This window comes from Monodelphis domestica, chromosome 2 (genome assembly GCF_027887165.1).
Source record: "Monodelphis domestica isolate mMonDom1 chromosome 2, mMonDom1.pri, whole genome shotgun sequence".
NCBI classification, from domain to species: Eukaryota; Metazoa; Chordata; class Mammalia; order Didelphimorphia; family Didelphidae; genus Monodelphis; species Monodelphis domestica.
Genome location: NC_077228.1, coordinates 510,576,851 through 510,603,848, shown reverse-complemented (window position 1 = coordinate 510,603,848; position 26,998 = coordinate 510,576,851). Strand labels below are relative to the sequence as shown.

Sequence of the window (26,998 nt, the reverse complement as noted above, 5' to 3'; positions counted from 1 at the left end):
ATGTCTTAACTTCCTACCTGAGTGTAAGCTCTTATAATATGTCATTGCCTGGGTGGTTAATTCAGATCCTCATTGCTGTACTTTTTTGGAGTCTCTTCAAGACTGGACTCTCTCTTTAGAGCCTCTTATCTTCTCTTTGGATTTCTCCTTTGCTGTAGTCTTTTATGGGATATTCCATTGGTTCCCCCTCCTAGAATGGAAGCTCCCTAAGGATGTCATATTTATTTTTGTATCAAAATGTCTAGGAGGTTGTAAACTTTTAAAAATTGTAGTCTGTGGTCTGATTATGTATATGTATATGTGTACATAGAAGATACTTGCTCCATTGAACATTAAAATTTAATAAGTTATGTTTTTTAAATTTTTTAAATCAAGACATCAGATAGTTGTGGTTGCTGGCTCTCTAATCTTTTTATGCTACTGGAAAGTAAGTTCCCTTGATCATGGGGTCCATGGGATCCCTGGGATCTTTTTAACTCACTCAGTCCCTGGTCACTTTATCCATTACTTTGCTTTGTTGAAGGACTCTTTAGCAGGATAGTGGGTATAAATTTTTTTTTTTAGTATAGCATTTTCTATGCCTACAGGTCAAGAAGGTATAAGTTGAAGTCTCAATTTTGACATTCTTGGTGGTGTGACTTCACTCAGCAAATGATTAAACCTTTGTGTTTCAGGCATCTTTCTGAGAATATAAGGAGTATTTAATTACAAATCTACCCACCACTGCCTGTCCCTCCCCTCCAAGCCCTTTAGGACAGATGAAATGGTGTGTTTTTTCATATTCCTGCTTTCATTGCTATTTAGGGGACTATTGTGTTTCTACCCTCTTTTTCTTAGCTTTTTGGTTCTCATATTACCATTGTGTGGAATTCATCTTTCTTCAGGGACATAGAAATGAAACCTCTGTACCTCCAGTACAATGACTGGGAGCCAACCATGAATGCTTGATATTACAAAAGTGTGCTTTTTGGAATAAGGAAAGTGAAGAGGCAGGACAACCGGAACAATGTAACTTCCTGCTGCTTGGTTCTCCTCTTTAGCATATAGTAAGGAATTGAAATTTGAATTTTATAGATTGAGAAAATTAATCCATCAACATTCATTGAATGCCTGCTATGTGTCAGGCATTGTGCTGGTTGCTGGAGATTGAAAGACAAAAAGGAAACCAAAGATTCTCATATTTTCAGGGAGAAGGGTACAGATAAAACTAGTAATTCATCCACAGTATATTCAAGGGCCTCATGACTGTAGAGCTGATCATGACAGAGGAACTAGGAAGACAAGAAAGAAGGGATCAATTTCAGGATTAGGGGGAGACAGTCCCTAAGGCTCGACACCAAACATCTTGTGTAAGGAAAAAGTCCAGCATACTCATTTGACAGGATGGAATCTACAGTGTCAAAGGGAGTCATGTGGATTAACAAGTCTGGAAAAGGTAGGTAAGGATCAGATGTCTTGAAGATCTTAAAATTCCAATCATGTTCTTTGGTCTTTAGGAATTTAGGAACATTAGGAAGCTGCTTCTTTGCTTTAGGAATATTGGGGTTTTCTTTTGTAAATACTTACCTTCTGTCTTAAAATATTAAGTTTCTGTTTTAAGTCAGAAGAGTGTAAGGGCTAGTTAGGGCTAAGTGACCTGCCTGTGTTCACTCTGCTAGGAAGTGTGTGGGACCATATTTGAACCCAGGACTTCTGTTTTCAGGCCTGGCCACTGAGCCACCTAGCTGCCCCCTCTGTCTACCTTTTTTTCCCCCCTCCAAATAAAGCTGTTACCAAGTCCTATTAATGGAAAATATATTTATGGTTTACTCCTGTTAATGATCTATCAATGCTTTAGTATTACTCATTCAAACTGTCTCATTTGCCTTTTTCTTCAATTGAGAATATTGCTGTGAAAAAATTTCCTGTTTTGACATTTTCTCTTCATCTTCAATGAATTATAATGGAAGTACAGGTGAATTTCTACATTCTGAAAAAGGAGGATGACTGTGGGTCATTTGTAGCAAGGGATGGATTTAATAAAAAACAAGTGGATCTAAATCATTGGTGTGAAAGAAACAGCTGCTGTTTTTTTCAACCAGAAATGATCGACTGATATCTTGATACAGTTATGCTTTCTTTATAAAAAGTTTCATTTTTAGAAGGTCATTTTTAAAAACATTGATTCATTTTGATAGTTTTTTAGATTATTTCTATAGCTACATTTGAAAATCAAGATTACTTCATTGGGTTTCCTTACAGAAGTATTAGCTGGACCTTGGTGGTGGAGTGAGGAGCCTTTGAGCAGTCGGGCCCAACCTATGACCTGCTTAGAGTGTTGTTCTTAAGTGTAGAGACTAAAATATAGAGGGCTATGAAGGAAATTAATTATATTAAAATACTAAACTTAATTTGGGACACTTAGAACTCTGGCTATCTAGGACATTGGTTATTGGAAATGTGGTAGGGACTGTCATCTGTTAGAATTTTGCTGTAGAACATCTCAAATAGTTAAGGAAATCTTTTGGAGAGATCTCATGGTTTTATGGAAAGAACAAGGTTAATAACCTTGGCTGCCTTTATAATCTTGGGCAACTTCTAACTTTTTTGCCTTTGAGCTAAACTTAATCATATACCATCTCCCCGACTCCCAATCTACCCCTCTCCTGAGCTCCCCTTATTTCAGGGTACCACATTCCTGACTATAGTTATTCTCATTCATTCCTATCCTCCATATTGAATCATTGGCAAATGTTTGGTCAGTTTTTACTTGCATATCTTTTTTCTCTGTCCATATGGCTGGCATCTTGGTTCCAACCCTCCTCACCCTCATCTCACCCACACTGTTGCAATAGCTGTCTCCTTGGTTTTCTTCCCTCCATGTTCACTCTCCTTGCTCAGTAAACTCCAGGGGATCTCTTACCTATAGGATCAAATACCAATTCTATTTCACCAAAAGCCCTCTACAACTTGGTTCAATCTATCTTTCCAGCCTTCTAATTCATTAATTTTCTTTATTCACTCTGTGGTCCAGCTTAAGCTTAAGTTTACCTAGTTGTAACTTGCATATAACATTCCATTTTTTTGTCTTCTGTGTACCGTGATTGTGAAAATCACCTTTAAAGATTGGTATAATATATGTTATTTATGGTCACCAAGGAATTTACTTATGAAATTCCTAAAATGAAACACTCAAGTCAGAATGGAGTTTATGGTGGTTTAATCACAAGGGGAGTAAGAAAGAAGGAGAGGGAGAGGAGAGAGGGGGAAAAAGTAACTCAACCTTCTGGCAGAGCCAGAGGGAGTTTAAGCCCGAAGGCCAAGGTAGAAAGGAGAATCAGTCCTTGACTCATGTGACCGATTTGAAGGAAAGCTGTCTGCTGGCCTCCCTGCTCAAGTTCCTAGCATGAACTGGCGCCTAGCCCTGCCCACAGGAAGTAAGCGAATTCCAGAGGCTGTTCTCTACCTCACTTCCTGTGCCTCACAAGTGCCAATGGTGACTCAAGCTTGGTTTAGGACAGCCCAGGTGGGCAGTTAGTTATTTCTGATTTGTCATTGACTAGCACATGCCTGTGTAGTGTGGGTGTGCACAATTTTGTGTGCTAGACCAAGCAAGGTGGAGATTTTAAAATTCACAGTACATTCCTGGAACCTGCTTCTCAGAAGTCAAGAGTTTCCTTTATATAGCAGTTAAAAAAAACCTCTACCAAAGGTTTTTCTCACAACTCCCCTCTTTCCTCCAATGATTCAGGTAACAGCTACCGGTGCTTCCTCTCCCCTAAATGAAAATGGATTTTTATTGAGAGGACTGTTTTTACTATTGTGTCTATCTCCAGTGTCTGCCTGGGGCTGGGAACATAGAACATACTATGTGCTTGTTTGATTGGCTGATAAGTTCTTTGTGACTCAATTTTCTCATTTATAAAATGATGATTTTCATTTTTTAGGTTTATGATCTTTGGGTTTCTTAGAACAAAGTAGTAAATTATTTTTTAGATCAAGATATATAGAAAATGCACTTGTTCTGATTTTTAATTTTAAAATGAATCAGAACAATTGAGTTGATTTAGAAAATGATGTTGAGAAGAAAACAAATTAGATCTGGAGCACTTTGGAACCAAGAAATGAGCTGAGGTGTAAGAAGGCAGGGCTTTAAATTAGCACTAGTACTCTTGATTGTGGCCTCTTAGGTCTACTGGGCCAACTTCAAGTGATTTCTTATCTAGCAGTTGATAATATTAAATAGATTGTAACAGATATGACCCCACCCATCTAAAATCTCACTATCTTCCAAGCTTCCATGAATTCTCAGAAGTCACAGTGAGTTCTTTTTAAGGGATAGGAGACACTTGTTGAACTAGACTGATCTAGACAGCTTTAACTCCAAGGAATCCAAAACCTTCCCACCCTGTGTGTCAAGCACAACTAGTCAGCTTGAGAGGCTTAGAGCCTGAAAGGTACACAAATTATACCACTTATAGCTCCCAATTTTAAGCCTCAGTGAAAATTGTTCCTTTAGTTCTATAGTAAATAACTGAGGCATTCAGTTACTGTGGTTCTAAATATTCCAATTCTTGTCCACCTTAGATGTGTGCCTACAAGTCTTTAGGGGAGGCATAGTCTAGAAACATTTCACACAAAGATAACTGAAGTCAGAAATGCCCAACCTGTAGGATGGTGCTGTTTTCCATAAATTCATATGCAAACTGATTGTTTACATTTTAGTTTCAAATGTATGATTCTGAACTGCTGTCTTAGAGATTATATTCTCCTTTGGGTAGGTCATCCTAACTCGATGCTTTCTTTTTCCATATGACTTAAATTGGGTACCCTGGTCTCAGTTTCTTCATCTGAGCTCTAATGTTCTTTAATTCTAGTTTTTGGATTATATATTCAGGATGCCTTTAGATCCATGGTACTGGATCCACCAGAAGAGGGACTATCATTTACAGATGTTTAGACTCTGGCCCCTTGACCCATCCAAAAGTGGGGGGGGGCGGAGCGGGACCATTAGCTAGAGATGTTACTTCTCCCTCTGTAATAAGTGCATACAGACTTAAAACAGTAATCCATAAGAAAAAAAATTACATTTCTATTCAGCTGGGGGCCCCTTTTCTGAGGTCAACTTGGAGCACTTGAACTCTGCCCTAACAGATCTAAAAGTGCAGTAAGTCTACCTCTGGTAGTGCTCTGCCAGATCTCTTCTGCTTCCACTTTCTTTTTTTCTTTCTTTTTTTGTTTTTGTTTGTAAGTTTTTAGTATTTTTAGGGGTGGGATGAGGCTGTGAAGTGCCTAGTTGAAGGAAAGGAGTGGAGAGAATACATGTATTTGGGGGTCAACAATCCCCAGTTGATTTCAGAACATATGGGTTCATATATATACATATATAACTTGATAAAATTCACCAGATAATAATAGAAAGGGAAATCTTTCCCCATTCAAAATGACTTCAGAATATATAAACTATCCGGGTATCAGTCTACCAAAGCACAATTAATAATACCTGTATAGATACAATAATGTTTCTTAAAGCAGTAAGGCCATAAATTTAACTAGAATAACAATTCAATGTTAATGGCTGGAATATGTCAATGTAATAAAAATGATAATGCTTCTTAATTTATAGATGTAGTAATTATACAAATCATATTACCATGGAAATACTTGGTAGTTATAGAAAATTATAAAATTAATTTGGAGGAACAAAAGGTATGGACTATCAAGGGAAATAAAATTAAGAATAAAAGGAACTTGACACTTCTGGACCTCCAACAATATTCTAAAACAATAATTATCTAAACTGATATTAGTTTGAAAAATAGAGTAGAGCAATGGAATCTATTGGACAAAGAAGCATCAGAAATAATTGAACTTAATATCCCAGTTTATGATACATGATGTGCCTCCAAGCTTTAGAATCCAATCAAAAGAGAGTGGCTTAGGATATCCTTGGCCTTTTTCTTTTTTTTTTCTGTTTAACTTTAGATATGGTGGGCAACTTTATACTTCCTTGGGACCAATCCAAGAGTAGATCTAGAGTCTTAAACCTCCAAGACTGAATCCACCCCTCCATCCCCATTTATTCTTTTTCTTAAGATCTGGCTCCTAAAGTCATAGACTTTGTCAAGTATAGGCTCCCTAATCATAAATAAGGATAAAGATAGGAATTGTAATTGATTTCATTGGTTAAAGGGAACTCCTTTAAAAAGGAGACTTCCATTATTTATCCTTGCAGTCAGCTTAAAAGAGTTAGAATTACCTTGAGTCCTGAGAAATTAAGTGATTTGTCCATATAGCCAAGACTAGCTTTATCCACTATGCTGCTTGTATCAAGAACACTGAATCTTGGAGCAGTACACAATGCTGGATTTAGAGGAACAGAGAAGCCAGCCTCACATTGTAGTATTGCCACTTATTTCCTGCGTGATTTGATGTGTGTGTGTGTGTGTGTGTGTGTGTGTGTAGTTTCTTTAGGACTCTGGGGGATTTAAATGGGAGAGGAAGAGGAGTTGGAGTAGTTAACTTAAAAAAAATTTTTTTTTAAACCTTTACCTTCCATCTTAGAATCAATATTGTGTATTGGTTCCAAGGCAGAAGAGTAGTAAGGGCTAGGCAATTGGGGGGTGGTCGGTCAAGTGACTTGCCCAGGGTCACATAGATAGGAAGTGTTTGAGGCTAGATTTGAACCCAGGACCTCCCTTCTCTGGGCCTGGCTCTCAATCCACCGAGCCACCTAACTGCACCCCAGACTAGTTGACTTTTAAAGATCTTCAAACTCTAAATCAGTGATTAGCTCTTAGGTCAGCCAACACCCACTGGAGGTATCAAAGTATTAAAGTGGAACAGCATGGGTTCTGGAGTCAGAGGACATAAGTTCAAATTCTATTTTTAACATTTCTATATGTGTTCTTTTGCAAATCATTTCATCTCCTTGAGCCCTGCTTTCTTCCTCTGTAAAATGAGGAGAGTTCCTTACACTCCTTAAGTTCTCATAGGCACTGGGTTTAGGATAAAGCAAAATAATTCCTGACCTACAGAAGTGAGGGGGAGGAGGAGAGAGAGAGAGAGAGAGATTCAGATTCAGAGAGAGATTCCCATAATACTTGCAGTCAGCCAACAACTACCCTATCCTGACTTCCTGGGCATAGTTAATTTGAGTCAGGTTGTGTGCAGGCTCCTCCCCTCCTCCCCCTTTTTCTGTCCAAGACAGCTATAGCTTTCACATTTTTGGAACTTCCTTTTACTTAGAATCTGCATTGTGGTTGCTTGTTGTCTCTTTCTATTCCATTCATAAAATTCGTGAAAAGGGATCTGTTGGGAGTTTTGGTTTTGCCTGTTTTCCAACTGGTGTTTTTTTAAATGTAAATTTCTATCTTTTGTTCTTTTATCCATAATTTTTCAGTATTGTCATCCCCTCCTTCTTGAGAACCATTCCTTATAACAAAGAAGTGTGTGTGTATGCAGGGAAACCCAGTTTGGCAAAATTAGCTAACATAGCCATTAATAGTTGATGTTCTCTGCAGAGTTCATATCTGTCATTTCTCACTGCAATGGGAATAGCTTGTTCAATTCAAGTGCTACAGTTTGTTTAGTCTCAGCTAACGAGCATCTTCTTTACAACTCCTTGTATTTTCTTTTTTTTTCTTTTATTATAACTTATATTTCCATGTTTGACTTTGTACTGTCTTTGATGGTTCAGCTCCAGTTACCTGTTGCACCAGTTGGCTGGGACATTTCACATCATCGCTGAAGAAGACCTAGTCACTTTCCTGTATGCTTATATCTCCTGGGATATGTGATACGTGACCTTTCCTTCAGATTTCCTGAAGCTTGCCCAGCTACCTCTTTTCCTTTCCCTCCTCTTACCCTTTGTTGAGGACATTTTTTGCCTACGCCCACACCTTGTGGCACATTCTGTACCTTATTTATATATTATTGTTATTGGCTGGGGAGTGGGTCAGGTTATATCCCTTACTTACCTAGAAATTAATTACATGACTGTAGGGCCCTTATTTGAGCTAAATTTTTGTCGCTTTTTCCTGCATTTAACATAAGATCATGCTTTTAAAGCATTTTTTTGAATGGAATTGATTCTACTTCCTTGAACACCTACTTTGGAGAATTGGAAATATGCCCCAAGAGAGGATTAGATCACATTATCCGTTTCTAGGAAATCATAATTCTGTCTAGAACTGTGACCTATGACCTCTTATAGCCATTAGAGGCGAGATTGTTGAAGATTCTTGATATTGACCTGAGACTATGTGGAGCTGGGATGGGAGATGTCACATAAGAATCCATATTAAAATTTAATTAAAATTAAAATCTTCATTTCTAGATGTATTCTTCCATAACAAAGAATAAAAGAAAGAAGGGAATGTAGTCTGTCAGTATTACAGCACATACATTTGACAGGGTGTGCAGTTTCATACACACAGACCGTCACATGTGAGAAGGAACTTTCCATCTTTTCTTTGGGGACAAGTTCTATCATTTGACACTTTTCAATTTTTGTTTGTGTTTATACTGTATTTGTTGCATGTATAGTTTACCTGGTTGTGCTGCCTTTACTTCAAATCAGTTTATATGTCTCTTGAGCTTCTCTCTGTATTGATTATATTCCTCGTTTCTTTAGAGTGGAGTAATTATTCCCATCAGAAAATCTTGTTCATGTACCATTCCCCTATGACTGGAATATTGACTTTTCCCCCCCTAGTTCTTTGCTCCTACAAGATGTGCTGATGAATATTTTGGCATTTCTAGAATCTTTGTTTTTGACTTTTACACCCATTTTGGTGAACCTGTGGCATGCCTGCCTCAAGGAACTGCTCCCTTTCCACCAAACTCAGACGTTTTTCACATCACCTGCCCCTCTGCCCAGCAACCCAATGGGAGTGCTTTTTCCATTTGTGGTAAGGTGTGGGGGGGTCACATGTGGTTTGAGGTTTGCAGTTTGCGCACTCCATCTCTAAAAGTTTCACCATCTAGTGATGGCCTAGCCCTTTTTGGGAGGACATGCCTAGTAGTGAGAACTCTTTATTAAAGGATATGGACATTGTAATTTCTTAGCATAATTCCCAAATACTTTTGGGAATACTTAGACTAATTCACAGCTGAGTCAGGAGGTAAGTTAGTATTTGCAAGGAGTTGAATAGAATGGGCATTAATAAAATTCTCGTCATTCTCGGTTACCGAGAGACTACTACTACTAAAATAAAAAAATGATCTGTAATGAGGAATAAGTAATAATGTATATTTTAAAGCTTAAAAAACCTCAAAACTTAAAGCAGTTTAGTCTGAGCCTCTCCATCTCCTCCAGTGTGGTATCCCACAGTTGTTTTGCATGCATCTGGACAGAAAGAAATGAATATTAAAAGAAACAATTGTGAATGGCTTCCTAAGCCTATTGAATTATCAAAGTAGTAGTCCTACCTACCTTATTAGTTTTAGACTCTGCATCTCAAAATATTCCTACTTTTCAGAGAACAAAATTAAAAGGACAGTCTGGAGTCACTATTAATGATAGCTGTCTTGGGAGGTTTTCTGATCACAATTCTTTTAATGGTCACACTGGGCCAGCAGTGTTAGGTTCAGCAGGTATCATCCTCTTTTAATAGGTGAAAAGATAGACTCAGAGGGGTTGTATTACTTGGTAGTTTATGAAGCACATTAGGTATTTTGTCAGGGTTTCATTTTGGGCTTGTTAGGCATCTGACAGTCCAACAGACCTCACACTTGAGACTTCCTTTCAAGGGTCTAGGACTATGTTGGTGAAGACATGGCACATGTGCCTTGGCATGCTGGAAGGGGCTGCTAGTTCCCCTTCTCCACAGTGCCTGAGGACTTTTTTTTTTCATGCCTCCCCTTCTATCCCCCAACAGCTTAATGAGAGCACTTCCCCCATTCCCCTCCCTGGGATAATGAGGGGGCAGTAGGATGGCTCAGCAGTGGTGAAGGTGCAGTTTGGGCTTGTGGTTTCTAAAAGGTTTGCCAATGCTGGTCTTGGGGAATAAAATCCATTTTAAAAACAGTCTGTTAGATTTGACCATCTTAACAGATATGGCATTGTTGGGATTTGATTTTGTTTCTTGACATCATTTATTTCATTAAAGATTTATTGATACTTTTTACCCTTTTATACCACTTTTCATTTCCTGATAAAATCCTCCCTACCAATAAACCCAAACCAGGTTAAGCAAAATTGTCTTAAAATCACATGCCTTGGTCCCCACTTGCCTCATCTAACAGGAAGATTTCACTTTGAGCAGAGTGGTATGTTTTCTTTTCTCTGGACCCAAGATCAATACTTGTAGTTAATGAGTTTTGCTGTCCTTTTGTGTTCTCATTAATATTCTTGTAGTTAAAGAGGATATTGTTCTCCTGGTTCTGCTCCTTGTGCCTTAGTTCTTACTGGTTTTTCCCATATTCTGAATTCCTTAAAAGTGTTTCCTAAAAGCCTTAGTGGTTCTTTAAGTCCTTTAGTAGGTCATTTATTATGGTGCAGTATTCATTTCATATATATATTAAGCAGTTTCCTAGTTGTTTGGGTTGTTTCTAGGGTTTTTTTTTTTAATAACTGCTATAAAAAGTTCCTAGCATTTCAAATCATTTTTAGAATCAAAATGATATTGGTTTTGTGGTCCTGGATGACCTATGTCCAGTGGAATGGAATTTCTTCCCCATCTAACTTTTCCTCCTTGAAGGAAAATTGCTGTTAGCTAATTAGTAGTGTGATTTCTTGAATTTGATTTTGGAAGTCCCAGTATGCTAGGTTTGCAATTAAGACCTGCAAGGTTTTTCTTTTTAAAAAGTCTTAGGGTCTTTTTTGGATGTGATGAATTTCCTTGTGTTAATTTGTCCGGTGCAAAGGAAAACGAGCTAAATTTCTTGTAGATGGAGTACACTTAATTTGCTGGCATATTTATGTGGTATTAAAATGTACTCTGGACTGTTTTCTTGATCCCTTTTTTTACATCAACTCCTATTAATCCTCTCTCGCTCAGTCTCATAGAACTCCCAAAACTTAAGGAAACTAAATCAACACATTGGCTATGTCCCAGTTCTATGCAGCACCTCCAGCCTGGGTACAGGAATGGAGATGCATCAGGACTGTCTGTCTGGACCTTTCAAGTCACAGTTCCCCATTACATAGATCCCAGTTTTGAAATCTTTTCAGACTTGTTTTCCTTGAATTTGCTTTACTTAAGTTTTTTCCCCCCTGTTCCTGCCTCTATTGTTCTGCATCAACTTGATGCAGATCTTTCCAAGTTCTCTGAATTCCTCATATTTTTTGATGTCTTATAGCACAGTGCTGGTCTATATTTGTTCAGCCACTCATTCAGTGATCTCATTTTCCTTTGAGGACTTTGCTATGACAAAAAGTGTAGCTGTGTGTGTGTGTGTGTGTGTGTGAGAGAGAGAGAGAGAGAGAGAGAGAGAGAGAGAGAGAGAGAGAGAGAGAGAGAGAGAGAGAGAGAGAGAGAGATGGGCCTAAGAGGGTTTGAATAGGAAGAAATTAGCCTAGTATTGGTATTGCTGGGTTAAAGGAGATACAGAGTTTGGTAATCTTTTAAAGTACAATTCCAAATTACTTTTCAGAGTAGTTGGATCAGTGATTGCTGGTCTGAAAATGATTCTGGACCAATGCCTCCTTGTCCTTTTGGTAAATATGGCAAATATGATTATATCTCCCTAGTGACAATAAATGGTTAGGAGAATCATTGGGGGATTGAGTCATTTGGCCTAAATTCATACTTTAAAGTGGATGACTTCTGTTGGCTCTTTGGCCTAAATTCATACTTTAAAGTGGATGACTTCTGTTGGCTCAGAGATTGTAGATTTGCCTAATGTTATTTTAGATGCTTCAGTGACTTTTCCTTAGAAGGAAGATTGGAGGAAGAATAATAGGATCATGGATCTAGAATTGATTAAGGAATTTTTTTGCAGATGAGAATTTTTTTGCAGAAGCAAGCCCCTGATTATTTGAAATGTGCTGACATTTCCCAGAAATATCACGAAGTGACATTTTGCCTAAAGGATTTTTATTTGGTGGCAAAATATGTATTTTCTAGAAAATGAAACTTTTAACTTTGTTATTAGAGATTTTAATTTGTTGCCTACACTTGGAAGTACATTGTTCTTAATTTATTTTTGTTTCTTCCTTTGCTTGCCATCTAGTGGCAGAAAATGGGAACTACTTAAACTTTCATATAAAGGAAAAGAATTTGTAATTTAGACATAAGGAATGACAGCTGCAATTTGGCAGATAGTCTCTAAGGACACAAGGAAACAAGGTAGTCAAAAAGACTAATGACAGATGACTTGTGACTATTGACAGATTAAAGACTGGTGACAGATTTCAGGCTTGACAGTCAAGTTCCTTAACCTTCTAGCTAGTTTATGGAAAATAATTTACATTATGCTGCTAATGTCAAAAATAAGCTACTGAAATAGATTTAAAAAAAATCCTTCCACATCAATACTGTGTATTGGTTCCAAGGCAGAAGAATAGTAAAGACTAGGCAATGAGGGTAAAGTGACTTGCCCAAGATCACACAGTTAGGCAGTGTCTGTGGCCAGATTTGAACCTAGGCCTGGCTCCCAATCCACTGCACTACCCAGCTATCCCTTGAAACAGATTTTTGATGGAAAGATGAAGTGCTAAGCTTGCATGGTTGTTTTTTTTTTTAATGTTAACATTAAAAAAAAAACACTTCATTTGGAAAAGTGCTTAGATCTGCGGCCTACATCCATAGTATGTTTCCGCTCTATATTCTGTTGACATAGTTCATATTACTGCCAAAATTATTTAACAGGAGTGGAGTTTAGGGAATAAAGATTAATGCCATTGCAACCTTTTTAAATGATATAATTTCACTGTGTAATGTAGTCATTAGTCATTTGTATTCTGCTAGGTGATTAGTTTTTTAGGTTAGTGATTTGATGAAATGGTTCTGTTGCATAAAATATGTATAAAATGTATACTTCTGGGGCTTTAAAAATTAGCTTTTATTTAACTTTTCCATGATCATCTACAAATATTTAGATAGGTTAAAATACTTTGCATTGTAAATTCTTGCCCATATGAACGGATATATTTATTGGCTTTAACAGGGTACTGCTGTACAGAGAATGTGCCTTTACTATGTATATAACATAGCTTTGTTGCTGTGCTTGTTAGATTTAGCTGCATAATTTGTCAGTGTGTTTGTGCTTCTCATTTATTTCATGTCATCTTCGAATCCTTGAGATTCATGAATTCTATGACATTTGTGTGTAGTAATTTGTTTGAAGATTCTCTAGTCATAAGACTAGTTCCTTTCTGGTTTCTTGCCATTACAGATAATGGTGCTGTGGATATTTTTGGACAGACCTTTTCTCTGTGTAGTCCCAGTAGTGGGAATGCTAAGGTCAAAGGATTTGGCCATTTTTGGAAACCTTGGTTTTCCAAAGAGGTTAGATTATTTAAGAACTTTTAAGGAATGTTAATAATGTACTTGCTTTATTCTATCCTTTCCATTATTAACAAAAATAACAAACCCGTAACCTTCTGACTTAAAATTGATAAGTTTTGATTCTAAAGCAAAAGATCTTCAAGGGCCAGGCAGTTGGGGTTGCCCAGGTCCCATAGATAAGGAAGTATCTAAGGCCATATTTGAACCCAGGTCCTCCCAGTTTCAGGCCTGGCGCTCTATTGTGCTACCTACTTTCAACCTCTGAATATCTGTGGATTTTGTCTAGTACCATGGGTTTTCTTGGGTATTTCTCATTTTGGATTTTTTTGGATATAGTTCTATAAAATTTTGGATTTTTAAAAAAACATTATTTTATTTGGTCATTTCCAAACATTATTCATTGGAAACAAAGATCATTTTCTTTTCCTTCCCCCTCCCAGCACCTCTCCCACAGCCGACGGCGCCGGGTATCACATGTGTCCTTGATTCGAACCCATTTCCACATTGTTGGTATTTGCATTAGAGTGTTCATTTAGAGTCTCTCCTCAGTCATATCCCCTCAACCCCTGTAGTCAAGCAGTTGCTTTTCATCGGTGTTTTTACTCCCACAGTTTATCCTCTGCTTGTGGATAGTGTTTTTTAGATCCCTGCAGATTGTTCAGGGACATTGCATTGACCCTAATGGAGAAGTCCATTACATTCGATTGTACCACAGTGTATCAGTCTCTGTGTACAATGTTTTCCTGGTTCTACTTCTTTCGCTCTGCATCACTTCCTGGAGGTTGTTCCAGTCTCCATGGAATTCCTCCACTTTATTCCTTTTAGCACAATAGTATTCCATCACCAACATATACCACAATTTGTTCAGCCATTCTCCAATTGAAGGGCATCCCCTCATTTTCCAATTTTTGGCTACCACAAAGAGTACAGCTATGAATATTCTTGTACAAGTCTTTTTCCTTATTATAAAATTTTGGATTTTTTAAAGAGCATGCTATTGGATTTTAAAATAAAGTGCTTGAATAACATTTTTTCCTTTTACAGTGGTCTTTTCACTAGAGTAAAGAAAAAAGCATTTTGTTGTCTTTGCTTTAAATAGTGAAGTTTGAAATTTGCTGACATTGAAGTTTTAAAAATTAGTTTCTATTATTTTTCTTTTTTGGTATTGCCATAATTTCCCTTATCCTTTCTCCCAGGAATTCATCCCAAATAATGAATAGTATTTTTTTAAAGTATCTCCCCAAAATAGGGGGGAAAAGCATAACTGATCATTTTACAATAAAAATTTTGAACAAATAATGCAGTTTACATCTGCTTGTGCAAAGGGCTCTTATGAAAGATGTGTTCTTATATCTCTTCTTTTGAGCCATTATTTTTCTTTGTGGTTTTATAATATTCACTTTAATAAGTTTTCATTGATGACTTATTTTTTCCATCATAATTTTCTTCTCATAATTAATTCCTTTTCCAGCTTCCAGAAAACTGTCCATATAATAGTTTTGAAAAAATAAAATAAAAAAGGAAAAAATCAGCACAACCAATTGATAAATTGAAAGAATCCCAAAATAAGTAGTGTGGGTGGGGCACCAGTGGACCCTCCCATTTTTGCAAAAGGGTGGGGCAGCATTTTCTTACCTCCCTTTGGAGTCATGCTTTATAATTTTGCCTATTTATCTTCTTTTTTTTTTCCCCTCAACTCTTACCTTCTGTGTTAGAATCAATACTGTATATTGCCTAGGTAATGGGGGTTAAGTTACTTGCTAGGCAGTGTCTGAGACCAGATTTGAAACCAGGACTACTTATATCCAGGCCTGGTTTGTCTACTGAGCCACCTAGCTGTCTCTCATATTACTTTCATTGGGTGGGTGGGTTGCTGGGTTGCTCTCCTTGTGTTTATTGTTTTCTTGATTCTATATCAGTTCATGGAAATCTTTCCATGCTTCTCTATATTCATCACACACATCATTTCTTTCCAGCACAAATAAATATTTTGTTATATTTACGTCTCACAATTTAACCATTTCTCATTCGATAGGCAGGGCCTGTTTCTGATTCTTGGCTTTCATAAAAGTGTTACTACTATTTGGATATATGTGGGTGAATATGGCATCTAAACTCTTGTAAATAAGAGTTCATATTTGAATTTTGTGAACTCTTGAAGTCAGTATGGAGTAGTAGAAAGCCCTAGACTTGGAGTTATCTTTGATGTCTAAAGCTATGCTGCTAGAATTTTTGTTAGTCTATTTAATCTTCTTACATTGGCAGAAATAAGACTAATAAGAGACAAACTAATGAAAATTTCAACATCTTAAAGTACAAAATTTGACATTTCCAAATTTTCTGTTACTCTAGAAATGGTGGAATCAATGAAGAAGGTAGCGGGAATGGATGTGGAGTTGACAGTTGAAGAAAGAAACCTGCTGTCAGTTGCATATAAAAATGTGATCGGAGCCAGAAGAGCATCCTGGCGGATAATCAGCAGCATTGAACAGAAAGAAGAAAACAAGGGAGGAGAAGACAAACTAAAAATGATTCGGGAATATCGGCAAATGGTGAGGATCTCCCCCCCCCCCCCCCCACACACACACTTTGTTATAGCTTTATCTCTTGGGAAGGACTTGAGTTTCTTTCCTTGGCTGGGGTGATGGCTCACCCCATGGCTCACTGTTGGTGGTTAAATTGCCAGAGTGTAGATTTAATCAGGTTGTGATGTAGTAGAATCTGGTAGTAGTATGTGGTCTATATTGTTTGAAAGAGAGAGTCCAACTGGATGGAGTTATAACTTTTAAAATAAAATAAGTATGATGTGATGAAGGCCTGGACTAGGGAATAGGAATGAGCAATAAATCAACATTCTGAGTTTTTTCAAGTGGAATCCAGTTTTTAAAAAATCTTGTCACCTTTTAAGGGAAAAATATTTAATACCTAAAGGTTAGAACTGGTCATAACTCTGAAAAAAACTTCATCAACTAACTTAACAAATTTTCAGAAACCCTGTTTTGAATGTTCCTTCCTCATTGTTCTATGTTCATATCATCACTCAGTTTCTTACCCTTCTTTTATGATTATCTAGAGTTGTCATTCTTTCCTGTAGTAATTCTGGATTTTGATAATTTTAAGCTTGAGATGTGGCTTTTTTCACTAGGAACAACTCTGACATCTACATCAGTTCTTAACCAAACATATAGCAAAAAGGAAAAGATGCTTTTTTTTACCCTAAGGACTGCCCCCCCCCCCCCCCCCCATATTTAATGATTTAATTTGTGTGAGTGGGCAGGAGAGCATATTATAGAAGAATGGGGGAAAGCAACGATGGTAACAGTAGGCTCTCATTCCCATAAATGAAAGCTTGAGGTGAGTTATTTATATGTTGTTAAATATATGAGTCTTAAGCCTCCTGTTTGATTTTCCAGGTTGAGACTGAACTAAAATTAATCTGTTGTGACATTCTGGACGTACTGGACAAACACCTCATTCCAGCAGCAAACACTGGCGAGTCCAAGGTTTTCTATTATAAAATGTAGGTTCCTTACTTGTAGGGAAATGTCCAATTAAAAGTTGGCATTCTTCTTAGAACATGACTTCCTATCAAGGTTTCATATTTTAAAATGTTCTTGTAACTATGAAAAGATTAAGTGGGAGAAGTGGCTTCTAAATAAAATGGATTGAGCTGGGAACATGATAATAAATCATAAATCACTCTAAGGGGAGTGCAGTAGATTCTTGTGTTTTAGATGCCTGGGAGTTGTCAAGATAACAAAAATGTGTCCTTTTTGCCTCTTTACTATTTTTGTTATTTGTTTCAATAGATTTTCTTGTCTGTACCAAAACATTACCAGTTATTGATTGTATATGTCATAGAGATACTATATGGTCTGTTTTCCTGTTTCTCAGAATATTTGGGGAAATAGTATTTATCATTTTTATGGATAAATCAGTTCAAGGGTTTTAAATAATTTTGACGTAGTTGAGTTCATGGGCTTTTGTTTGAGTGTTACTAAGGGGGGGGGGACTGTATTTAGCGGTAGATGAATTAACTGGGTCCAATACTTGAAACTTTTATATTGTTTGATAAAATTTGGAAAGGAAAAAATGCAAATCTGCTTAATATTTATGCAGTATGTAGTGGCACTGTATAATTTATATATTATGTACAGAGTCTAGAGACAACATGAAAATGGTATCTTTAAATGTGTTTTGTTTTGTTTTGTTTTCTCTTACTCCAGGAAAGGGGACTACCACAGGTATCTGGCTGAATTTGCCACAGGAAATGACAGGAAGGAGGCTGCAGAGAATAGCCTGGTGGCTTATAAAGCTGCTAGTGATATTGCAATGACAGAACTTCCGCCAACGCACCCCATCCGCTTAGGTCTTGCTCTCAACTTTTCCGTATTCTACTATGAAATTCTTAATTCCCCTGACCGTGCCTGCAGGTAAGTCAGCTATTTGATGAAGAAGAAAAACTGATTATTGGAGCAAAAATCAACTATCTTATTATAGAATTATAAAAATGCTTTTTATCTTTGCTTCATATCCTCACTGTGATGTTCTTCCTTATGCTGTTGGATCACTTCTTTGAGAGATCTCCTTTTAAACTTAATTAAATGATCACTCGATTTCCATTGGATAGGGCTTAAGACAGACCTAAATTATCCCAAATCCAGCATCATTGGCATAAACTGTATTTTTACACTTTAGTATTGAGCCAAATGCCATGATGATAAAATAATTATTAACAATGGCATGCATTCTGTTAAAAAAGCCCAATATTCACTAGCTAGAAACAAAATTTGCTGTTAATTTAGGACTTTATATTTTTGGGTAGGGATTAACTGAGTATGGAAGCAGTTTTAGGTCTCCATTGATGGGAGCAATTCAGTTGATACTCTAGTTTAGTCTTATTCCATAAATTGTGATGAACAGCTCATATTATATTTTCATGCTTGACTTGAATTTTCCCTTATTTCCAGAGTATGTTAAATTCTGTTATGGTGAATTTCAAAGGTATCTAATTTTGTTATTTCAACTTTTTGAAATAAGTACTCCGGCCCCAGCACATGAGTGTTGAGAAAAATAAAATGAGATAATGTAAGCACTTTGTGAAATGTAAGGTATTTTTGACTAGATCAAGTCTTCAGAGAGTTGAAGTGAAATTTGACCTCATATTTATTAATGTGTAATCATTCCATAGTCTTACTCTGATGGTTCACCATGCTATGGGTTTTGACCTTGGATTATTCTAGATTGGCAAACGTTAATAAGCTAGAGGGTTTTTGGACTGACTCAGGATTTTATTAGCTTTCTTCAAGTTCAGAGAAGCTTTTCCTAAGAGCCTTCACCACTAGCAGAGGATGAATTAACAGGCTTATTGGGGAGGTGCATTTGTGAATTCTTTTGAATTAGCCTTTTCAAGTCACTACTCCTACCCCCTTCCATTGTTGGCGATAGATAAAGCTGTTACCTGCATTAAACAACTATCTAACTAGTGATAGAGAACAAAAAATTGGGGGATGATCAGACTTAGTCAAGTCTAATTTTGTGGAATTGGGAAGATGATTTTGATGTTCTTTTATGGCACTTACAAGTGTGATCTTAATTCCTTTAGGTTGGCAAAAGCAGCTTTTGATGATGCAATTGCAGAACTGGATACGCTGAGTGAAGAAAGCTATAAGGACTCGACACTTATCATGCAGTTGTTACGTGATAACCTGACACTATGGACTTCAGATATGCAGGGTGATGGTAAGCAAATATTCTTAATTTTTAAATTAATGAACAAAAAATCTTTTTTTTCTTGCCACTTTCTCTCATTGGTAGAAACAAAAAAAAATAACTTGAACACCTCTCCCATATTCCCTCTGCTTGTAACAAATTGTGTAATCAAGCAAAACAAGTTTCCTTATTGGCCAGGTATAAAAACCTTGTTTCATTCTTTATCCCTAATCTAGCACATCTTCCTGATACTTAAATTTTTGAAATGAACTTATGGCTTTTTGTATATTTTTGGGATGTCTTATAAATATTATGCCCTGACTCCATATCTTTAAGGTAGAAATTTTTTTTAAAAAAATTGTACCTCTGTAAGGAATACACTAAAAGTATATTACTTGGTCTACAGTCATTTCAATTTAGTTAAAAATTGGGGTAAAAGGAAACGTTTTTCTAATTCCTGCACAAAAGTTAATAACTTCTAGAATAAATTTTTAAGTGTTTTGCTTAAGTAAGTTTTGTTTAATAATATATATGGTTCTGAAAGTCGTTGGAGACTAGAAAATGAGAGAAGGAACTTCAAAATTGTGAGGGAATCTGAGGAAAAAAATTGAGATGCTGCTTTATTCATGTTGAAGGTTTTATGTAAGGTCTGGTGAGGGCCCAAGCACGGCCTGGTCTGTCAATTATGTTGGGTACATAACTGTGGAGCTCCATGATATATTTTCCAGCAGTCTGCACTGGGCGGAAGTGTTTTGAGTGGCTAAACCACAATAATCCAGTGAGGAAAGTGTCTGCGTAATGACCATGAGCTTTGGCCAAGCTGGGACCAAGGGCAGCAGCCTTCTGCTGTTCTACCCACCATGTTTGTGTTAGAATAGGAAACTGCTGGCTTTGAGGTGCTGGAAGCAGATGTTACCTCTGGGCAGTCAGAGTAGAGTGAGAGAAGTCCCCTATGGCATAGGAAAGTCCTCTGGAGAGAGGGAGGGAGCTAAGAAGCGTCAGTGTGCTGGGAGGAAGGGGAAGGATGGACTGACTATAGTTGGTTATTTAATAGCAATTTCCTTCTTTAGTCAGTTGTGCTAATACATCGGAATGTTTGCAGATAGATTTCCCAAAATTCTTTAGTTGCTTTACTTAAGGTTAAGAAATGGACGTCATCTCTGAGACCTGACAACATTCTCCCTTCTTCAGGGTCTCTGAGATAGCTCAGATTTATCCTTACCTACTAATGGCTTTGTGTCTGTTAGCACATCTGTTAGCCAAAATGAAGGCTCCAGCTAGATGACCTAGAACAAGGCACTTTTCCAGCCTGAAGTTTCTTCCTTAATAGGTTGGATTAAATGATTTGCCATTTTCATTATTACTAATAAGACTGGCCACTTAGTTCTTGAGATTACATAATAGCTAATCTCAATAAAGAGAGCAAACCAGAAAAATGACTTTAAAGTGGTTCTTATTAAATCCCTAACCCTGATATCCTTGGAAGTGAGGTGCAAATAATATGCATAGAGGAGGTAGCACCAGTATGACATGGTAGAGAAAGGGCAGGATTTAAGTCTGTAAAGTTAGTTAACAAGCCATCTCTGAAACAAAGCACCTGGACTCTCTGAGCTTATTTTCTCATTGATAAAAAGGAGTTGGACTAGCTATGATCACTAACCCCTATTCTGGTTCTAAATCTGGGCTTCTTTGAGACAGTCATCTTCATCTCAGATTGCTATCTTCTTTGCTAGTGGGTATGGGAGTGGTTTGCCAGGGATGTGTCTTGTGGTGGAGAAACCCTCCGGTGATCCTAGGGATAAGAGAGAGGGGGGTGGAGATGAAAGTTTTGGTCTATTCTGGGTTCACTGACTAGGTCTTAAGATAACGTTTGACATCTTTCTTCATGTTTCCTTATTTGAAGGAAAAAGGTCATATTCTTTTTGCCAGCAGTATTCTGTGTTAATTTTGAGTGTTTTTTAACACCAGTTTGATTAAAGCATAAACAAAGGAATGCAAACTTAATACTAAATTTAATTAAAAACGTAAATTTTTTCCAGGCCCAGAGATGGGTGGTCCTGGGTTCAAATCTATATTGCGACATTTCTGAGCTTTGTGACCCTGGACAGGTCACTTAACTTCAATTGCCTAGCTCTTAATTGCTTTTCTGCATTGGAACCAATACACAGTATTGATTCTTATGACGAAAGGTAAAGATTAAAAAAAAAAAAAGATAATTTTTTGAAGTTGTGCACTATTCAGTACATTCCAAAGCTAAGTAAAAAATGTCTTAGAATCTTTTTATGTCCTAATCCAGCAATGGGCAACCTTTTGAGTTTGGTGTGTCAAAATTGGCCCCCCCCAAAATGAGCATAATGCGGGTGGTTTGTCACCTGGAGAAAAAAAAATCCTTCTCTGCATGCGGCCCCATACTTCTCGCCGCGTGTCATCCAAAAATGGCTACGCATGTCAGTGCTGACATGCATGCCATAGGTTTGCCATCACGATCCTAATCCATTATTAAGCCTGATTGAGAATTGACTGTAAAAGCTGAGAAAGAGAACCTTGATCATTGGACCGACATGGTGAACTCTTCTTGAGAGCAGCCAGGTTTTCTTTTCTAAGAACCATGCTAAGTGCTAGGAAGTTTCTTTACAGGTACTGAACAGGCTTACCTGGCAGAATCATATCCTTATACTTTCTGAGATCAAGCTATTGAACAGTTCAGGCTGAAGTCAGTGGGGTATTGCAGCAAATTTTGTTGAAATTTGAATTTCATATGAAAGCTTTGTCATCATGTATTTGCTATGAAGGTTTAAGTAGAGTTAAATAATCAAAATTGAGAAGTGGAGAAGGTTGGGGGGGGGTGTTCAAACTTCCCAGTTGTGCTAAAATGTGTACAGATTGCCAGAAAATAAGATTCAGTTTAAGAAACAGTTGGAAAGAATATTTTAGAAAGATGGGTTCATCTATTCATTAATTCTACTTAAAAGCAATCTTCAAGCTGGTCAACTTAAGGGTATTTCTGGCATGGTCTTTAGATTTTTGTGAAACATAGTTTTATTTTGTTTACAGGGTTTGTGTGGCTCACTTAGAGATGTCTCTTCACTTCTCCCTTTGAAAGATGATAAATGAGACTGTTGCCACTCAGTTCTGATGCATTTACAGGATTCAAGTGATAAAATGCATGTACTTCATGGGTTTGCACATCTCATTGTCTTTTAGTTATATTGGGTTTATGAGGTCTGTTCATGTTCTCAACATAACTGAACATGAAATTGAATTCAGTTTTCTAAGTTGTAAATCAGAGGCAACTTTCATGTAAATTCATAGCTAGCTATTCCTCTCCCTCCTGTACAGTTCCTGCAAAATTGTATTCTAACCCCAGGAAAAATGGAACAAAAAAAATTTTTTTTAAAGTTCATTTGAGGTCACTCACAAGTATCATTTTTATTTTACAAATAAGGGAAACTGGGTAAGAAGTTAGATAATCTGACCAAGTTTAAGCAAGTCAGTAGGAAGACCAAAATTGGAATCATTTCCTGACTTTCAAGTCCAAATGATCTTCCACTCTGTCCCTGTAGCTTTGGGTTTTTCCACACTAGTACTGTTGCTTTCATATGATTCCTGTTTTCCCCCCTTTCTCCCTGCTATATAGATTCCTAAAGGAAAATCCAACTGTTCTTTCCTAAAAACTACTTTGTAAGTCATTATCCTAGCACAGTGAATTTTTCTGCTTTGAGTTCTCATTTCCTCACTAATCATGCCTGCATATATCATCATTTTGGTGCTATTAGGCTGCCTGTGTCTTAAACTTGATTTTAGGGCTAAACATTTTCCTAGTGATCTCTTGCCTGCTCTAGCTGCCCACTTTCTGGATGGGTGTGGTTTACATGAGGATGGTATAAAATGATTTGATCTTTTGGCCAATCTCACAGTTGCTTATGTGTGAACTAGAGCTTGCTAAGGCCTTGAGTAATTAACTCTTTCAGCCATATTCTGCTATCAGAAAAGTAAGAGTTTTGGGGAATCATTTAGATTTTTTTTACAATTTATTGCCAATTTTAGTTGGATGTGGGTTTTGTCAAGAATTGGGAAATCTATCAGTTCCTTTTTATTAATAAGTGTTTACTTAGGTTCTTGTCTCTGCACCTTCAAAATAAAGTGTGTTGTCAGAAAATCAACTTTACGCAAACATTTATTATCTGGTTCCTATTTCCCTCAAAAAAGGACAAACCAAACCAAACCCCAGTAACTACCATTTCCATATCAACATTGAGATGACATTATTCACTATATCCAGGTTTCAGAAGACACCGAAGGGGTCTCTATATTAGGATTGCAATGTGAATGACATGTAGCCATTCTAGTTTTTATATTTTAATATGTATCATGAATGGAAGGCTAATTCTATGGTTCCTTGTGTCTGAACTGCCTTATGTCAAGTGATGGAGTTAGCTAATTGACTTCCTTTATTTAGATTCAACTCAGGTAACTGTAAAAACTGTAAGTGGTTTATTAAAGACGAGAAAGAATGTAACTTTCATCTGTTTAATCATATTCTATGGAAAGTCCTTTTATCTACTTGGCATGCTTGCTTCTCTGTTCTGGCTGACTTACTGAATGCTCATCAGTAGGTAGTTGACCTCCAGTGAATAGGCTGGCTTTTTCTCTTGCATGTTTTAGTGCAGTTTAAACTCCCCAAGCTAATAACTGTTTTAAAGAAAAACACAGCATGAGAGAACCTGGGCCAAATGCCCTTCTCTAATAACCTCAGTGTTCTGGTTTATTTTTGGCATGCTGTTCCATTTTGGAATGTGAAATTAGGATAGTTCGAGGCTGCCTTGATGAGACACAAAATGTTAACGTCCCATTTAAAAAAACAACAAAAACCAACCACCATAATAAACTTCTGATTTCATGAGTCATTGTTGTAAGATGACTCTGTTTTGAAGCATTATTGAGATTGAGTGGATACAGATGATCCCTTTTCTTCTTGACACTTTTAAGTTGGGGGTGAGGTTATTAGGGAAGAACATTTTGTCTTGAGACAGAACATAAAAGCTTGATTTTCAACATGAAAGCTTGAAAATCATTATGAGATCATTATCTTGGCTGTCCATGTTCAAAACTCATTTAGTAAGAAAAAGTTGACTACTTTGCATTGATTTTCATGCTTTGTCATATTCTTTTGAATATGTCTTTTGAATAATTCTTTTTGAATAATTTTGAATAATTCTTTTGAAATAGTCTTTTGGGGGCTTAAGGCTCTAGTTTATTGTGAAACAGAAGCACCTCTATGTGTTATGAGGGGGGCATAAAACTGCAGCAAGTATAAGCTCTCTTTATACTTGGACTATCAGCATTATCTCTAGTGGCTTTGAGTACCAGTGGAAATACATACTAACCCTTTTTCTTTTCCAGGTGAAGAACAGAATAAAGAAGCGCTGCAGGATGTGGAAGATGAAAACCAGTGAGAGAGACGTCAAAGCCAACAAGAGAATCCATCTCTGACCACCCCACTCCTCCCCATCCCCACCCCCCCAAAAATTCCCCATTGTCAGTCACTGAGAACCACCAAATCTGACTTTTACATTTGGTCTCAGAATTTAGGTTCCTGCCCTGTTGGTTTTTTTTTTTAAAAACAGTTTTCAAAGTTCTTAAAGGCAAGAGTGAATTTCTGTGGATTTTACTGGTCCCAGCTTTTAGGTTCTTTAAGACACTAACAGGACTGCATAGAGGCTTTTTCAGCATTACTGTATTGTCTCCGTGCCAGATGTGGCAAAGATAACCATTAGAAATGGATATTACATTGGAATGCCATTAGACTTCTAGGTGAAGTGAGAGTCTAGGAGAGAGGTTTATCGCACTGTAGGGCGCATGTGGTGGCATTTTTCCTTTTTATAATTGTTTAAACCGAATTTTATACCAATGTTTAAAATTAATTGGGTGTTTAGCTTGAAGTTACAGGTTGCGTTGGAACGTTTATTGTAGTGGTTTTGCTGTAAAAAGTGTTTCCAAACTGTGCTGAAATGGTGCTGGTAACAGCCCAACAATCCGTGGCTGCTCATTCTTGCCGACTTTGACCTTCCCTCACCGCAGGTTAGCATTGAAGGTGGTATTGAAAAGCCTGCATGCGTGTTCAATTCTTTGGTTTTCTCCTTCCCTCTTCCCCCTTTCCCCCTTTCCTCCCTGCCCTCCTTCGCTCGCTCAACCTCTTTCGTTCAGTATGTGTAACTTGAAGCTAATTTGTACTACTGGATATCTGACTGGAGCCACAGATACAGAATCTGTATTGTTCTTACTGAAACACAGCATGGAATTAACATTAAACTTAAATAAAACAAACCTAAATTAAAAATGCCAAAAATTATTGCGACTCCATCCTTTATACTTCTCAAATAAAGACTCTGGTCCAAACACTAATGGCAGTACTGTTTTTGCATGAATTCAAAAGACCCCATAATTTGAGAGGTTTAAAAGTGCATTTGTCCAAGCCACGTATGTAATGTTAGGAGTGTCTGTCTGTCTGTCTGTCTGTCTGTCTGTCTCTCTCATTTTGGGTTGCCTCACTGAATGCTACTAGACAAGTTTGAATTGTCAAAGTAATTTACAGCTAAAGTGAAGTTATGAACTTCATAAGGTACTTTAGGTCATCATCAAAAAGAATAGTGAGCAAGTTAAATATACTGCAGTTCTGATAACTGATTGTTAAACTGTCAGCTGGTATAATCATGTGATCGACTCAGCAGGGTTTCTTGTGTGTTAAGAAAGACTTGGAAAAATAATACTTTTGGAATTGCTGATCAGAGTGGGAAGATGAAGGCAGTTCTCTAGCTTAAGGCAAGTTAGATGGTATCCCCATTGCATAGGTAATATAACTTGACTTTTCTAAGGTCATGCAGTAAATTTATTTTGAAAATGACCCCTAATTTAGGTACGATTTAGATTGTTTGAGAAGATAATTCCTTAAATTTGCTAATTTTTTTCCAGTTGTAAATTGTGTTCCTATCCAAATAGACCCACTAGTTTATAGAGGTGGCAATATAAGATACTTTCTAGCACTAGCCAAGATGCAGTGCAATAATTTTAAATTTCTGATGCCCTTGCTCTACTTTGTGAGAGCTAAACCAATTTAAGGGTAGCTTTGTCTGCTGCAGTTATTGTATAGAAATGAAGGGCTACATTTTAATGGCACAGATAAAGTTGAGCAGTAATGGGATGCCAAGGTTGAAAGAATCCAGGACCAATGTACATAGAGCTCCTTGTCACTGTTAATACAGATCAGGGAATCTTGTGGTCCTGGCAGCAATGCCTAAATGATCGTCATGGGATTCTTTTCATCATTGGCTATGCCCTATAAAGGGTATAAGGAGGGGATGATACATGCCAACTTCCTAGAAAGCATCACAAGTATGGAGAGACTGCTTGGATAATTGCATAAACTTTTCCATGATAAATGAGTGCACAGGGAGGCCAGCACCATCAACATTTTTAAGAGGTAAAATAGAGAATCCTCTTATCTGGCCAGAGAAGCTGTGTGTGCTTCAGCAGCTGGGTGCTCCCAGAAACAATGCTTTGACTACATTGCAAGGTTTTATGGACATAACTGACAGAGTAGAAAGAGAAATTGGATACGGCCAACTTGTGTCATCAGTTTGGCACTCGTAACATACGGGGGGATCAAAGACTTGTCCATGGTCACATAGCTAGAAATGTCTGAGGCTAGATTTGAACCCAGGACCTCCTGCCTCTGGGCCTGGGTCAATCTACTGAGCCACCTACCTAACCCTAACTTGCTTTCTGAAAAGGTCATTTGACAACTGCAAACCCCCCCCCCCCCCACTCCGTTTTAACCTCACGATACTGAAGTC

The 26,998-nt window shown here is 37.3% G+C and overlaps 1 protein-coding gene across 2 annotated transcripts in view; it reads left to right on the top strand.

Annotated features, from left to right (window-relative positions):
• Positions 1–25,494, top strand: part of YWHAE (tyrosine 3-monooxygenase/tryptophan 5-monooxygenase activation protein epsilon) — a 38,893-nt gene extending 13,399 nt beyond the window's left edge. Inside the window, exons 2-7 of one of the 2 annotated variants that reach the window (XM_056819600.1) lie at positions 15,786–15,985; positions 16,847–16,953; positions 17,660–17,866; positions 19,039–19,175; positions 22,783–22,826; positions 24,549–25,494. In XM_056819600.1, coding sequence (XP_056675578.1) covers positions 15,786–15,985; positions 16,847–16,953; positions 17,660–17,866; positions 19,039–19,175; positions 22,783–22,790 — 659 coding nt within the window. In that variant the 3' untranslated portion in view covers positions 22,791–22,826; positions 24,549–25,494. The remainder of the gene's footprint in view (positions 1–15,785; positions 15,986–16,846; positions 16,954–17,659; positions 17,867–19,038; positions 19,176–22,782; positions 22,827–24,548) is intronic. The other variant, XM_056819599.1, reaches the window with a different exon arrangement.
• The last annotated feature ends 1,504 nt before the right edge of the window (positions 25,495–26,998 follow it).